Source organism: Octopus bimaculoides, chromosome 10, assembly GCF_046866305.1.
Source record: "Octopus bimaculoides isolate indiv1 chromosome 10, ASM4686630v1, whole genome shotgun sequence".
NCBI lineage: Eukaryota > Metazoa > Mollusca > Cephalopoda > Octopoda > Octopodidae > Octopus > Octopus bimaculoides.
The window spans coordinates 18,190,433-18,206,147 of NC_142937.1; the positions used below are offsets into that span (position 1 = coordinate 18,190,433).

General features: G+C 35.8%; 1 protein-coding gene across 2 annotated transcripts in view; it reads right to left on the minus strand.

Annotated features, from left to right (window-relative positions):
• LOC106883980 (acidic mammalian chitinase) overlaps positions 1 to 15,715 on the minus strand; it is a 76,849-nt gene that overhangs the window by 60,953 nt on the left and 181 nt on the right. The window contains exons 1-2 of one of the 2 annotated variants that reach the window (XM_089358444.1): positions 15,634 to 15,715; positions 1,156 to 1,330 (exon numbers count right to left, since the gene is read on the minus strand). The exon at positions 15,634 to 15,715 is cut by the window's right edge and continues 157 nt beyond it. In XM_089358444.1, the coding sequence (XP_089214570.1) occupies positions 1,156 to 1,302 (147 nt within the window). In that variant the 5' untranslated portion in view covers positions 1,303 to 1,330; positions 15,634 to 15,715. The remainder of the gene's footprint in view (positions 1 to 1,155; positions 1,331 to 15,633) is intronic. The other variant, XM_089358445.1, reaches the window with a different exon arrangement.

Consider the following 15,715-nt stretch of genomic DNA (forward strand, 5'->3'; position numbering starts at 1 on the left):
GGTGCTTTTTACTTCTCCCTGACTAATTTTTGTTGGCTACATGAATTTTTATATGTTCTTTTGAATTGTGAACATGAAAGCTGTTGGAAAACACTTGTTCTTCAGGTAAAATTTTATCTTCAAAGTGAGACAGTTGTAATATTGGGTTGTCCAGAAAGTTCATGCCGATTTTTAAGGGAAAGAAAAAGGTCAATAAATACTTGCCATTACATTTTTAATCAACCAAATATGAACCATTTTGTTGCACAATGCATCTCCATCTTTCCTTTAACTTGAAAATACCCTCTTCCCAGAATTGAGGTGGTTTCATGGCAAATAAGTTGAAAGGTAAGCTACTATAAATTGGCACGAACTTTCCGGACAACCCAATAGTTAAAATTAACCTGAACTGAAACAAAGGCTGCTTATTTGAGGAGAAATATGTTTGTATTTCAGATTAATAATCAAACCAGGTGTCAAGAATATACTGTATGCAAATTCTTCTAATCAAATCTTTTTAATTAGTATTACGAACTCAGTAGAACAGTGTGAAAGCAAAGTGCCTTGTTCTACATGACTTCTTCCCAGACTGGGAATCGAATCCATGATTTTGTGATCAAGAGCCCAGTTGTCTAACTATTAGGCCACATTCTTCTTTTGATCTTAAATATACTAAATCTATGAAATGAAATGACTTGATCATGGGTGGATTGCCCTTCTGTTACATCATGGTTGACTTGAAACTAAATAAACAATAACAACTACACCAACACCACCATCCCTACTACTACTACTACTGCTGCTGCTGCTACTACTACTACTACTACTACTACTACTGCTGCTGCTGCTGCTGCTAGTGCTTCTGTTACCACCACCACCACCACCACCACTATTACTACTACTACTACTACTACTACTACTACTACTACTACTACTACTACCACTACCACTACTACTACTACTTTAGTCTGAGCAAAGACTTAAGTTGTGGCAACAATCAATGATAGAATATATCAATTGTGGTGCTCCAGCATTGCTACAGCTTATGGGCTTTAAACTAGAAAAACGATAAAGAATGGGTGCCAGGCACCCAAAATAGAAAAATAAAAATAAAAAATGAAAAAAACAAAAATAACAAAGAAGCAAGCGAATAAGGAGAGATCAAATTAAACTTACGTATGAATCATTATCTAAATTCTGGGTTCTGTCCCTCAGTAGGGGTGACTCAGTTTGAAATTTAGTGTCAGACACAAGATCTGGATGGCTTGCAATGCTTTGGGGTTCATTTATCAGGCTCTCAGATTTTTTTATGCGGGCTCTCATTTAAAATTTTGATGTTAAATTTGGCAGCCTTTATATTAAAGAAAATATAAATTACTGAAATAAGAGAGATGTATGCATGAATATATGTATGTGTGTGTGTTTGGAAAATGTGATTAAAATTTAAAGGATCATATGCTTTTATGTGAGGGTTTTAACCTTTTAACCCTGCTTGAAGGATACTATTGTTCAATATTATTTCTTGGGGTAATCTTATATTTCCATCTGTCTGTTGGCCATATGTCTTTTTATATATATTATCATACACTTTTTAAGCTTCTTATTTTTATATTTACTTTAATTACTTTTTACTTCCTCTTTTTAATCTCTTCCTGTTTTTTGTTAACATTAAGGATAGTCACAGTAAGGCTTTAAGTGTTTCCTTAAAATACTTTTTTTGTCCACCTGGTATGCACTTGTATTCTGCCAGTTTGCTGTAAAACAGTCTATAACTAGTGAAATATTTGATGATCCAGTGTACGACCTCCTAGCTCTCTGTCTACAATTTGTTATATATATTTCTGTAGCGCTGTGTATATGTGTGTACGTGTGTGTGTATATATATATATATATATATATATATATATATATATATAAATATATATATATATATATATATATATATATATATATATATATTGGGTCATCCCATAAATAATGTTTTTTTTTCAATTGCATGAACTAAAAGTCAGAGGGGGATGAGATAAACTATCTGCATCAACTTGCTATAAAATCAGGTAGTAATTTTACCTTGTCCTTATTCTTAGTGCAAGTTTTGAAGAGTGCAGTTCAATTTTAACAGTTATTTTTTCAAACCTATAATGGAAGTGACAAAGGAGCATATTTGGTATGTTTTGCTTTATGAGTTCAATAATGGCAACAAGGCAATGGAAACTGTGAGGAATATTAATGCAGAAATTCTGAGCTGGAAACCATTGCCTAGAAGACAAGTCTGGAAGATCTGTAGAGCTCTACAAGGATGTCCTGCAAACCCTGGTGGAACAAAATCTCATTGTAACTGTTGAGGAACTAGCAGAGAAGCTTGGATTTGGTCATTCAACCATTCATCGATACCTGCATGCCATTGGAAAAGTCAGCAAATTGGGTCAGTGTGTTCCTCACAAACTTTTCGAGTCTAATCACACTCAGAGAGTGAATGTGTGCTCTTCTTTGCTGTTACATTTCCCGAATGAACCTTTTTTAGATTGAATAGTGACTGGTGAGAAGAAATACGTTCTCTATAAAAATTTCAAGCACTGAAGACAGTGGGTACGGAAAGGAGAAACACCGGTACCCAGGCTAAAGAAGGTCTTCATCCACGTAAGGTGTTGTTATCTGTTTGATGAGACATGAAAGGTTTAGTCCACTTTGAACTGTTAAACCCAAACCAAATAATAACAAAGGAGATCTACTACAAGCAGCTTGAGCGGCTTAAGTCAGTGTTAGAAGAAAAACGACCATCTTTGGTTTCAAGATGAAAGGTGTTTTTCTCAACATACAGCGAGGATGACATTCCAAAGGCTGGAGCAGTTGGAATGGGAAACGATGCCCCATCTGATTATCATTTATTCCATAGTCTTCAAAATCATTTGAACAGAAAAAATATAAATTCTGTAGACAAGGTCAGAGCAGTGCTAGAGTAGTGGTTTTCATCACAGACAAGTGAATTTTGGAAGAGGAGCCTTGCAAGTCTACCAGATAGATGGAAGAGCATTGTAGAAAATGAAGGAGAGTATATTTTAGATTAAAAAAGGACTTTGTTTATCTTAATTTTGAAAAATAAAGGAAGTATGAAAAAACTGTATTATTTATGGGATGACCCAATATATACACTTATATGTGTGTGCATGCACACGTGTGCATGTTTGTATATATGTGTGTGTATGTATGGGGCAATGCCTTTTCCATTTTGTCTGCTGGAGCCACAAGAAATGTTTCTGTTTTGTTAGAGGCAAGATTTTTCAAAATTAATTCAGATAAAGGGATTTGATCATGTAGATACAATCGAAGTTTGATGAGAAATTTGCATAGTCCATCAACCAGCTAGACATAGCTAGCAAATATCCCTCTTGTTATTCCCTACCAGACATTGGGCAAACTACTCTTACTAAGTGAGTGAGTACGCTTCTTGGTTTTAATGACCTTAAGGACATATTTTGGCTACAGCTTGTCCATGTTTCTTGCACTTCCTCATAGCAGCTTATAGTTATAAACTAATTAAAATAACTGTTTAAAATAAGGGAGTCATTTGATCTCTTTGCTTCTCACATGCCCCTATACTTCTAATTTCTCTATAAATTTGAATGCTCTTTTTTTAAAATACTAATTATCCAGTATGTTGTTTGATATGTCATCATCAAGGTTTTACCTCACCTGTTTATACCTGTTTAAAATATTATCTGAAGATTGTGGATTTATGCTATGATGTAATCTATGAATACATCATCAATAAAGTTCTATCAAAAGAGCTGTAGAAGAATTTTAAATCTCATTTGTGTTCTTTTTTTTATATGTATGTGAATATAGATGTCTAATCTAGGAGTGGTTGGCACTAGGGCAGGTCCTCTGCATGTTATCCTTCTCCAGCACTCTCTAAACAACCTGGAGGGTACATACCCTCCTCTGCCATCATTAAGTGGACTATTGGAAACTATGGGAACTAGAGCTATCAATGATTAGACTTGGGATGTATACTGGAGTGGTTTTTTGTTGCCTTCTCCAAGCAGGTGGGATTTGAACTCAGAATGTAGAGAGCCAGAAGATATAATGTAAAGCAGCTCTGCTGATGGAGCAACAATTCTGGCATTCTCCCTTCCACTAGAGTAACACGAAAGGAAGTGTTTTGCTCAAAGGCACAACATAACACCCAGTCCAGAAATGTTCCAGGCTTAAAAAAAAAAAAGTACTGGGGTCAAATTATTTGACTAAATCCCTCTGAGGCATTTTGCCAGCATGACTGGAATCCAATGACTGAGAAAAGTAAAATATAAAGATATCATCATCATCCTCCTCCTCCTCATCATTTAACATCTGTTGTCCATGCTGGCATGGAGTGGATGGTTCGATCAGGACTGGTAAGCGGAGAGGCTGCACCAGACTCCAGTCTGATTTGGCATGGTTTCTATGGCTAGATGCCTTCCTAATGCCAACCACTCTGAAAGTGTAATTAGTGATTTTGTATGCCAGTGGCACAGGAGCCAGTTGCATGACACCAGTATCTGCCATAACAAAATTTCATTTGGTTTGATGGGTCTTCTCAAGCATGGCATAATGCCAAATAGTCTGACATTTTTCATTGCCTCTGTGAGGCCCAACGTTCGAAGATCATGCTTCACCACCTCATCCCATGTCTTCCTGGGTCTACCTCTACCACATGTTCCTGCCACAGTTAGAGATTGGCACTTCTTTACACAGCTGTGTCTGTCCATATGCATCACATAACCATACCAGCACAGTTGTTCCTCTTGCACACCACATCTGATGCCTCTGATGCCCAACATTTCCCTCAAGATGCTTACACTCTGTCATACATCCACACTGACATTGTACATCCAGCGAAGCATATTAGCTTCATTTCTTTCTAGCTTACACATGTCCTTGGCTATCACAGCCCATGTTTCACTGCCATGTAGCATAGCTGTTCACAACCAAGCATCATATAGTCTACTTTCCACGCTGAGGGAGAGGCCCATTGTTGCCAGGAGAGGTAGGAGCTCACTGAACTTTGCCCAGCCTATTCTTATTCTTGCAGCTACGCTCTCAGAGCATTATTCTGCTAATAACTTGGTTACCAAGATAACAGAAGCTATCTACCTGCTTATTTCTACTACCTTCTCCTTATTTCTTTCCTTTACCCCTTCTCTTTCTATAGGCTACCTTTGATGTTGTGTCTTCTAACAGTTTAAAGAAAAAACTTAATAGCGTTCCATTCATCATTATACACATCCATCACATTCTGTTAACCTATCCTATTGATGAGTTTGGTTTCTTTCTTTCTTTCCCTGATGAGAAGATTACATTGTTTTACACCATTTTATTCTTTTTGGAATAATACCAATGTTGTCTTCGAAACATATGTTGGAAGTAAAAGAATTTGAATAACACCTGCGTTTAACTCCATTTATTTATTTATATATATAATACAAAATATTTCACATCAACCCGGAGTTTCTACCTTTATAAACAGGGCTGCCCTGGTAACTGTTTATTTATTTTTTCCATGTTAATTGTAAACAAGGGAAACATACACACATCCATTTACATATATATATGTATATATATATATATATATATATATATATATATACACACATACACACACACACACACACACACACACATATATATATATATATATATATATATATATATATATACATACATACATACACATATACATGACAATTATAGTTTTCCCTTTTGGTAAAACATTGCAAACTGCAATCATCATCATCATCATCATTGTCGTTTAATGTCCGCTTTCCATGCTGGCATGAGTTGGATGGCTTGACTGAGGACTGGCGAGCCAGATAGCTGCACCAGGCTCCAATCTGATCCGGCAAAGTTTCTACACCTGAATGCCCTTCCTAACGCCAACCACTCTGAGAGTGTAGTGGGTGCTTTTACGTGCCACCGGCATGAGGGCAGTCAGGCGGTTCTGGCAATGACCATGCTCAAAAGGTGTTTTTTATGTGATACCTGCATGGGAGCCAGTCCGGAGGCACTAGCAACGACCACGCTTGAATGTTGTTTTTCACATGTCACCAGCACATGTGTTGGTAAGGCGATGCTAGCAATGATCACGTTTGAATGGTGCTTTTTATGCACCACTGGCAGGGGAGCCAATCAGCGGCCCTGGCAACGATCACGCATCAGCGGTCCTGGCAATGATCACGCATCAGCAGCCCTGGCAACTATCACGCATCAGCAGCCCTGGCAACTATCACGCATCAGTGGCCCTGGCAACGATCACGCATCAGCGGCCCTGGCAATGATCACGCTGTCTATATTAATTTTCTGTATACACATTAGCGATTTGTAAAATCATCCATAGATTTCAATGACAAAAACACATTAACTGACAGAGAATTAAGTCTGGAATCTACTGAAGTCAAGCCAGTTCTTATTAACAAGGCATATATATATATATATATATATATATATATATATATATGAGGAGGCACCTAAAAGTAACTGGAAATGTTCTCTATGGGACAAACCCATTGTAGTTCAGGTTTTCGCTGCTAGAAGCCACTTGATGTGACCCTCAGGCTGCTGACTTGCATTGTCTAGTGAAGTCGTAATGCCATGTGGTGTGTCTTTGTTTTGCAGTGCTTCTCTCCTGTTCATTGATTTTTGCAACAGTTGAAAAGAAGGAACAACATGCTTCCTTGAAATTCTGTTTTCTGCAGAGGAAAACAGCAGCTGAAACAATTGTCATGCTTCAAACAGCTTATAAGGACATTGCCATGAGCAAAACACAAGCTTATGGGTGGTTTCCATGCTTTAGGAATGGTCACTTGATGCTTGAAGACCAACCTTGTTCATGGTGATCATCAATCTCCCAGATGAATGAAAACATCATGAAAATTCATGAAGTGACCTTGGAGGACCATCGCCGAATGACTGACAAACTTGTTGATATGACTGATGTGTCTTGGAGCTCCTGCTAATGAATTTTGAGTGAGGAATTGCAAATGTATAGAGTTGCAGCAAAATTTGTGCCCCACTTGCTCCTGGAAAATCAAAAGCAATCACGACTGAATGCATGTTTTGAACTGAAAGAACAGTTGGAAGTTGATCAGGACCTTTTTATGAAGGTCCTCACAGGTGACAAAAGCTGGTGCTATGGAATTTGCAGATGTGGAAAAGATGAAGAAAAAAATGATGGAGGCATTAAAAGGTATCACTTTGCAAAACTTCCAGCACTGCTTCAAATAGCAAAAAATGTGTCTGGACCAAAGCATTGCTTCAAATGGAGAATACTTTGAAGGTGATAAAAGCGTAAACATGTAAAACTAAATGAATAAAGTAATATTGCAAAATTCCAGTTTCTTTTTGGTACCTCCTCATATATATGATAGGCTTCTTTCAGTTTCTATTTAACCAAGTTCACTCACAAGGATTTGGTTGGCCCAAGGCTTATAGTAGAAGACACTTGCTTAAGGTGGGACTGAACTTAGGACCATGTGGTTGGAAAGCAAACTTTTTACCATACAGCCATGCCTGTGCCTAAAGAAAAAAATGATTTAATACATTTTCAAACTACAAGGAACCTAGATTGTGATACTGGCTCACCACTGATGTAGCATCTGCTGTTTATTCTTGTTTTCCTATTCTCAAAGGTTTTTTTTTGCCTCTTTGAAAGACACATTTATCTCTTGATACACTGTTGCTTATCTTTTATCTTTTACTTGTTTCAGTCATTGGACATTGTCTATGCTGGGGTACTGTCTCGAAGGGTTTTAGTCAAACAAATCAACCACAGTACTTATTATTTTTTAAGCTCGGCATTTATTCTATCAATTTCTTTTGCTAAACTACTAAGTTACAGAGACATAAATGAATTAACACCAGTCATCAAGCAATGTTGGGTACAAACAAATACACACACACATATGCATGATGGGCTTCAACAGTTTCCATCTACTAAATTCACTCGCATGGCATTAGTCAGTTTGGGGCAATAATACAAGATATTTGCTCGAGGTACCACACAAAAGGACTGAATCCAAGATCACATGGCTGTAAATGATAAAATATTGAAGATAATCTCTATAAAGGGCTGTGGTCTGGAGTTCTTATAATTCAGTGAGTAAACCGATCCACTGATCAAACAATTGGGACAGTCGTTGATGTGTGCTTGCGTGTGAACATGATCCTGGAAATAACACTTATAACCAAAGATGACGTGAGCAATAGCTATGTATTGCTTTTGAACTATTCAAATTAAAATTTTGGCACTAGTATACAACACTGACAATAGACTGACTTTTAGTATGAAATACTTTCATTCGATAAACCCTGTGATACAATGACACTTGCTCAACAGTGTACTTTTTACATCTTACTCCTTACATTATAAAAAGAATTCATGACTGAAATGAACAATAAACCTCTAAGTAACCTTTATTAATTAACTATCCTTACAAAAACTGACAGTTATCATCCATTATGTTTAATTCGGTGTTAAACATTAAAGCTTTTACACGGTCCAAAAAAGATGAACACCATGCTGGATTTACTTGTTGTTTTAACTCCAAGTCATCCCTAATCCTGTAGGCTTACAGTCAAATGTGTTCTTTCATAAATAATGTATGTTTATATTGTGTAACTATATTATACAGTTTTCTCTTTTGAAATTGTTGTCAGAGCCTATAAGATGGGGAAGGTCAAATGGTACACAGGTTGGGCCCTGAAGGTCATGGGAGTGCCTGCAAATATTTAATAGTTCCCCACCCTGGAGAAAAACTATAAGACTCACAGTGCTTTCCTTTGCATTGTTTTACAAAGGTTCTAGTAGCTTATGTGGAATAGTAATAATGCAGGTGGGGGAAGGGTCAGCTAATACAAAGATTAGGGCTGTCATAAGAGCTATGGAGGGGGCCCATGAATAACTAATAATTCCCCTCCTTGAAGGAGAAAATACTAAACTCACAGTGCTTTCCTTTGCATTATTTAACAACAGTTCCAGTAGGTTATGTGAAGAAATAATAATGCAGTACACAAGTTTTGTAACTGTGTACTAACAAAGATGTTTGTTTATATTTATATACAAGTAGTTGTGCATTTAGCTTTATAGTGTCAAAATTTGTGGATGAAATTGTCAGTGAGCAGTTTAGCTTAATGGTAATGCACTCGGCTGGGGGGATGTGGGTTCGAGTCCCATGGCTGTTTGTTGAAAAATTTTTCCACTTTGTAAGGGTAACTTACCCAATATTTCTGCTGTTCTAACAGCATTTCTGCATTCGAAAAAAAAAAAAAAAAAATCATCTAATTGTATCGTACTATATACAGACGTTTATATAAAAAAAAAGTGTTTGTTCATATTTACACACACACACACACGTATATATGAAAATACATACATACGCATGTATGTGTATGTGTCTCTTTGTTTTTATGTCTTGTGATTGTTGTAAATGAATATTATTTACATTATTTACATTCAATGGATATTTGTCCTCATCTTGTTTGTTGTTAACACAATGTTTCGGCTGATATACCCTCCAGCCTTCTTCAGGTGTCTTGGGGAAATTTCGAACCTGGGTTCTCATTCCAAAGGTATTTATTTTCCCATGTTATTATTATTTTTGTTCAGGTCAATGCTTAGAATCGAATTCGGAATCTGGGGGGTTAGTAGCCCGCGCTCTTAACCACTACGCCATATGCCTGTGGGCAATTATGGAGTGAATTTTAGGGCTTATAAATCTAATATTTTTCTATCCTTCCTTAATACTGGTTCCCATATGCTACTCATATCTGAACTCAGTCTGCTTAGGAGGTTGTTGTGTCCTAGCATATGTGCTGCTTCTTTTAGTTTTCGTATTTTCCAGTGGTGTTCTCTGTCTATTATTTTAACTTCATCCCAATTTCCCCAAGACACCTGAAGAAGGCTGGAGGGTATATCAGCCGAAATGTTGTGTTAACAACAGACAAGATGAGGACAAATATCCGGTGAATGTAAATAATGTACATAATTCCTCATCTCTTAAATATAGAACTGTTGTAAATGAATGTTATTCATTTCCAATATTCTGTGAAAATATGTATGGCCATGGGCAAATATTACTTTGCTTGTAAATAGGTAAGGATGAATGACAAGAAAAGCATCCAACTATTGAAAACCTGTCTCAATAAACTTCATCTGATCCAAGAAAGCATGGAAAAGTGGATGTTGAAAAAATGACAATGACAAGGAACACAGTCATTCATATCAACAGCTGGTTAATGAGACCACAATAGTTAATCTCTATGTGGTTCCATATCGCTCTTATATTTACAACCTTCCGTCTTAAAAACAGAGGCAACCCAATCTACAAGATGGAATGATGACGACTAGAATAATTCTTGGTCTTTGGCTTGAGATTAAAGAACAATATCAACAACAGTAGGACAATGGGCAAGTGTTGTGATCCAGTAATTTTTTTATGCTATATGCAGAAGGAGGACATTGACCCAGTGTACAACTGGTACTTATTTCATCAACCCCGAAAGGATGAAAGGCAATATCGATCTTCGTGGCATTTGAACTCAGAACATAAAGAGAGTATTCACTTTACTTCCCCTGTTATATAAACTCTTCTTTTATCCCAATTTCGGATAAGAGTGGCTGTGTGGTAAGTAGCTTGGTCACCAACCACATGGTTCCGGGTTCAGTCCCACTGCGTGGCACCTTCGGCAAGTGTCTTCTACTATAGCCTCGGGCCGGCCAAAGCCTTGTGAGTGGATTTGGTAGACGGAAACTGAAAGAAGCCCGTTGTATATATGCATATGTATATATATGTGCATTTGTTTGTGTGTCTGTGCTTGTCCCTGCAACATCGCTTGACAACCGATGCTGGTGTGCTTACGTCACCGTAACTTAGTGGTTCGGCAAAAGAGACCGATAGAATAAGTACTAGGCTTACAAAGAATAAATCCTGGGGTCGATTTGCTCGACTAAAGGCGGTGCTCCAGCACGGCCGAAGTCAAATGACTGAAACAAGTAAGAGAATAAGAGAGTATCCGCATTCTCAACAACTCCTGATCATTGCAAATATTAAACGGAATTCACCTAATCTTTTCGTAAAACAATTAAATTGGTGTTTTGTCCCTGACGGCCAGTGGGTTATTTTTGAGCGTATAACTACAGTTTGGGTGAAATTTTTAAGAGATACATTTGAGATGGTGTATATTATGATTGTTTCTGAAAAAACTGTAAAAAGTTTGGAGGAGTTTTGGATAATTCTCCTACCCACGGACTTCGTTTCGTCATAACTTTCTTAAAAACGCTTATATTTTTAGTATTTTTCCAGATACACTTCAAATGGGGTTGATTACGGTTATGTCAGGAAAAGTTGCGAAGAAAATATCTTTGGAGGAGTTTCAGATAATTTCCACTCTCTCAACAGAGATGTATTTTAGACGAAGTAGATTACAATTATGTCCGAAAAATTGTGAAAAACAGTTTATTTGGTCAATTTTCTGATAATTATCATCCTCTCGACTTTGTTTCCTCATAACTCTTTTACAAATGCACATTTTCCAATGACAATTTCTAGATATACTTTTGGTGAAGTAGATTACGATTATATTAAAAAAAAAAAAAAAAGGCGATTGAGTTTTGGATGATTTTCCACTCTCCTGACTTAGTTTTCTCATACCTTTTTAAAACATGTTTAGTTTTAAGTGAAAGTTTTTAGAGATACATTTTAAACGGAGTAGATTACAGTTATGTGAGGTAAAAAACTGTTGAAAAAATATTTTTAGATCATCACCCCACTCAACTAGATTTTGTTAAATGCATATTTTTAATGGAAATTTTCTGAGATAAATTTCCGATGCTGTAGAGTACGATTGATTTCTTTAAAAAAGCATTTATCAAAATACTCAGAATTTAAAAAATCGAAAACGTAAATTCAGAAAATTTTATTTGAAAAAAAAAACAAAATAATAATATGCATTTTACAAAGGCAGTTGGATGGTGTGGTTAGTGATGGTGAAAAAGTCCTGAAAAGAATTTTTTTTCAGTTTTGCAACTAGCATAATTATAACCTACATTAACTAAAATTTATATATGGAAAATTTAATCAATGAAAATAAGCATCTTAAAAGAAAGTTATAGGGAAACAAATTAGTGTTGGGGGTCATACACCTGTCCGCTTTTTTTCAGACATCGTATGTCTTGAGCAGGGGTCGCAAACTTCTTAACTTTTCATATCATTGTCCTCCTCAGGGAATCGTTGATAGTTTATCGATTTTTCCATCATGTATATTTCTAAATTAGAATTAAAAGTAAAGTTTATTAAAATTTTCTTGATTATTGCTTTCTTTCGTTCTTTTGTGGCATTATCCCTTTTTGATAAGAAATGTTCAAAGAAATTTATCGAAAATACTAAACGAAACTGATAAAGAACAATAAAAATTCAGTCATATTTTATTGATATAATCGGAATAGTTAATGTTCATCGATTCCCTTAGACAGGCACTCCTCGGGGGATAATATTGGCTACCTTGTTGACCCCTAATTTACCCAACATATTCTGTTAAACTTTCGGAAGAGCTGTCATACATAAATCGGAATTTTTCTGTCTTATCTTTTTTTACAGAATTTTCCCTTATTTTATAGTATCTTACATTTCAAAATACTTGGGGTGAAATTAAAAAAAAAAAAAATTTGTTTTTAAGTCCATGTTTTTCAAATGTCTCGTCAACCCCCGCCCTTCATCGTGCCTTCGGGACAGCAGCCACCACTAAAATGATTTCTCTTTTTTGTCTTTCTCATTATTTTTCGTCATTTTATAATATTTCACATACAGAACCACTTCTCATAGAATTGTAATTTGCATTAAAATAAAAAATAAAGACCATTTATAAAGGCTTCACCTGAGTTTTTTCCCACAGTGCTTGCATCATTATCGTCTGCTGCGAAGGCAGAGAGAAAAAAAGAGATTTTGTTCATCCAATTTTACTTTTCTTCAGTTAAAAATATTCTTTTCTACGTTTCAAACAAATGAAATAATTATGATTTTATGGAAATTTCTTTCAAAATTCCAATCTTTTGTTTCTCACACATCCACTTGGAATAGCAACTGTCAGAGAGAACCTTGTCCCAGAGTCTGGAAAATTTTCTAAGTGATTCTTACTTTAAGGTGGACGGTCTTATCGAGAAATACTAAAGTGAGAAAGTTTGGAGAGGGGATAAATGGATGACATCGACATCAGGACTCGACTAGTACTTATTTTATCGACCCTGAAGGGATGAAAGACAAAAGTTGAGCTCGGTGGCATTTGAACTCACATATCCCGCACAGAAGAATAAGGCGTCTTTGTGAAGTTATTCAAAGTAAATACAGTGGTCAAAATCAGGTAAGTTTTAATAAATTCTTTTTCTTTTAACTCATTTCATTTTTATGCCTTATAGAAAAAAAATCCCAAAAGTTTTCACAGAATAGTAAAGTTTAAAAAAAAGTATTGATGAAAATTAAATTTTGAAAATATTTTTCAAGAATGGAATATTAATTTCAAGAGGAAGGGTAAAAGAGAAAGAGGTTTAAGAATTTGAAAAAAAATTAAAAAATTTTAAAGCAAATTTCGAGTATTTAATGAGTGTTGAGAAGTGTTTCAGAGTATTCGATATAATAACAAAAAAACAAAACAAACAAACCCAAACCCTATTTTAATCATAAAAACAATGCTGAAGGTGAAGAGGGCAGAAGTGTTTACGAATTTTTTCTCTCTAAAAATACAGCAAGGTGTTTCAAAATGTGGAATATAATAAAATAAACGGGGGGAGGGGGGAATCACTTTTGTGTCGTCTGCTGCTCGGAAGGCATGATGAGGCGAAATGGGAAGACACGATGATGCGAGCTAGAGGCTCGAAAAAATAGATTAAAAAAAAAAAATCTTTAGAAAGTTTTCCCTTAACTGTTTTGAAATGTGGGATATTAAAAAACTGTAGAGGAATCCCGAGGGAAACGGAGAAATTCCTATTTAAGTGGGACAGTTATTTCGAAAGTACGCCATACTCCAAAATTTTGTGTCAGCTGTTGTTCGGAAGGCACGAATGAGTGGTAATAGGCGAAATATTGAAAAACATGAAACTAAAATAAAAGAAAAGAAACTTTAAAAAGTTTGCCTCAAACTGTTTTGAAATGTGGGATACTAAAAACTGTGGAAATATCTCGAAAGGAACAGAAATTCCGATTTATGTAGGACACAAAATTCCACATTGTGTACGAGAGAGAAAAATATGGATTTGATAAGTCCTTTTTAAAAAGTGAAAAACTGTTTTGAAATGTGGGATAATACGAAATAGGGAAAAATCCCGGTAAATTTTCAGATTAACACCCGCACGATTTTCGCTAGGGTGTTAGGGTTAGGGTTTTAGGGTTAGGGTTAGTTTTAGGGTTAGGGTTAGAGTTAGGGTTACGGTTAGGGACGGAATTCCCTAACCCTAACCCTGACCCTAAAACCCTAACCCTAACACCCTAGTGAAAATCATGCGGGTGTTAATCTGAAAATTTACCAAAATCCCTCAAAGAAATGGAGTAATTCCGACTTTTGAGGGATAGCTATTCCGAAAGTGTACAAAAAAAAAAATGTGTTAGCTGCTGCTTGGAAGGCACAAGGATGGTTGGGGGAAAATACTTGAAAAACATGGATTATTAAAAAAGTAATTTAAAAAAAGCTTGCCCATGATTATTTTGAAAGGCGTCATGAGAGACGTTGGAAAACAGATTTTTGAAAAGAAAAAAAAAAAACATTTAAAAAAAGTCTGCTTTCAAATGTGGGAAAATCTCTTCTCCCATCCCCGAAAAAAAAAGGGAGAAATTTTGATTTATATGAGACAGCTGTTCCGAAAATTCACCCACGTTCTTCCCTTTAATTTTGGTTATGTATTTTAAAAGATGGCAATGTGTTATTTGAATGAGAGGAAGACAGTCACAAGAAGAAAAAAAAGTCACAGAAAACCTTCAATGAATGAATTATTTTTGTTTCATCTTTTCTGTTAAGGCATTAAACAAAAGGTGATTAAAAAAAAATCCTTTTCCCTATGTCCGTATATAAATTGTGTTGCCGTTAGGTATCGAATGCAAGGCGATGTACTGGCAGAACCGTTAGCATGCCGGACAAAATGCCACTAAGAATTTCGTTCGTCTCTACATTCTGAGTTCAAATTCTGCCGAGGTCGACTTTGCCTTTCACCCTTTCGAGGCCAATGAAATAAAGAGTTAGCCGAGTACTGGGGTCGATGTATTCAACTTGCTTCTACCCTCAAAATTGTTGACCTCAGACATATCAATTCAAAAGCGATTCAAAACGCGTTTAATACCTTTTTTTTTTTTCGAGTATGCATTATATTTAAACATATGACTTTTTTCAAATTTTAATTAGCGATTTTATCTGCCTATTAAGGTTTTTTTCTCTGTAATTATTAAATATTTTTTGTTTTTGTGATTTGATTTTCATTTACTGAAGGCGATCTTGGCAGGTCGAACGAGTGACCGGTTAGAAAGAAGCTCCATAGCGACGTGAGTAAATTAGTTTATAAAACACAACACTTCTTGAGATAAAAGAAAGAAAACATGCTTAGTAAAGGTGTGAGGTGTATAATTAATGATACGAACTCACCTTTTAAAACTGAATTATATCATTAACGTCACTTTATACGTGTAGTGATATGAACGTCCGAAAACGTGCAAAGAAAAGCAGT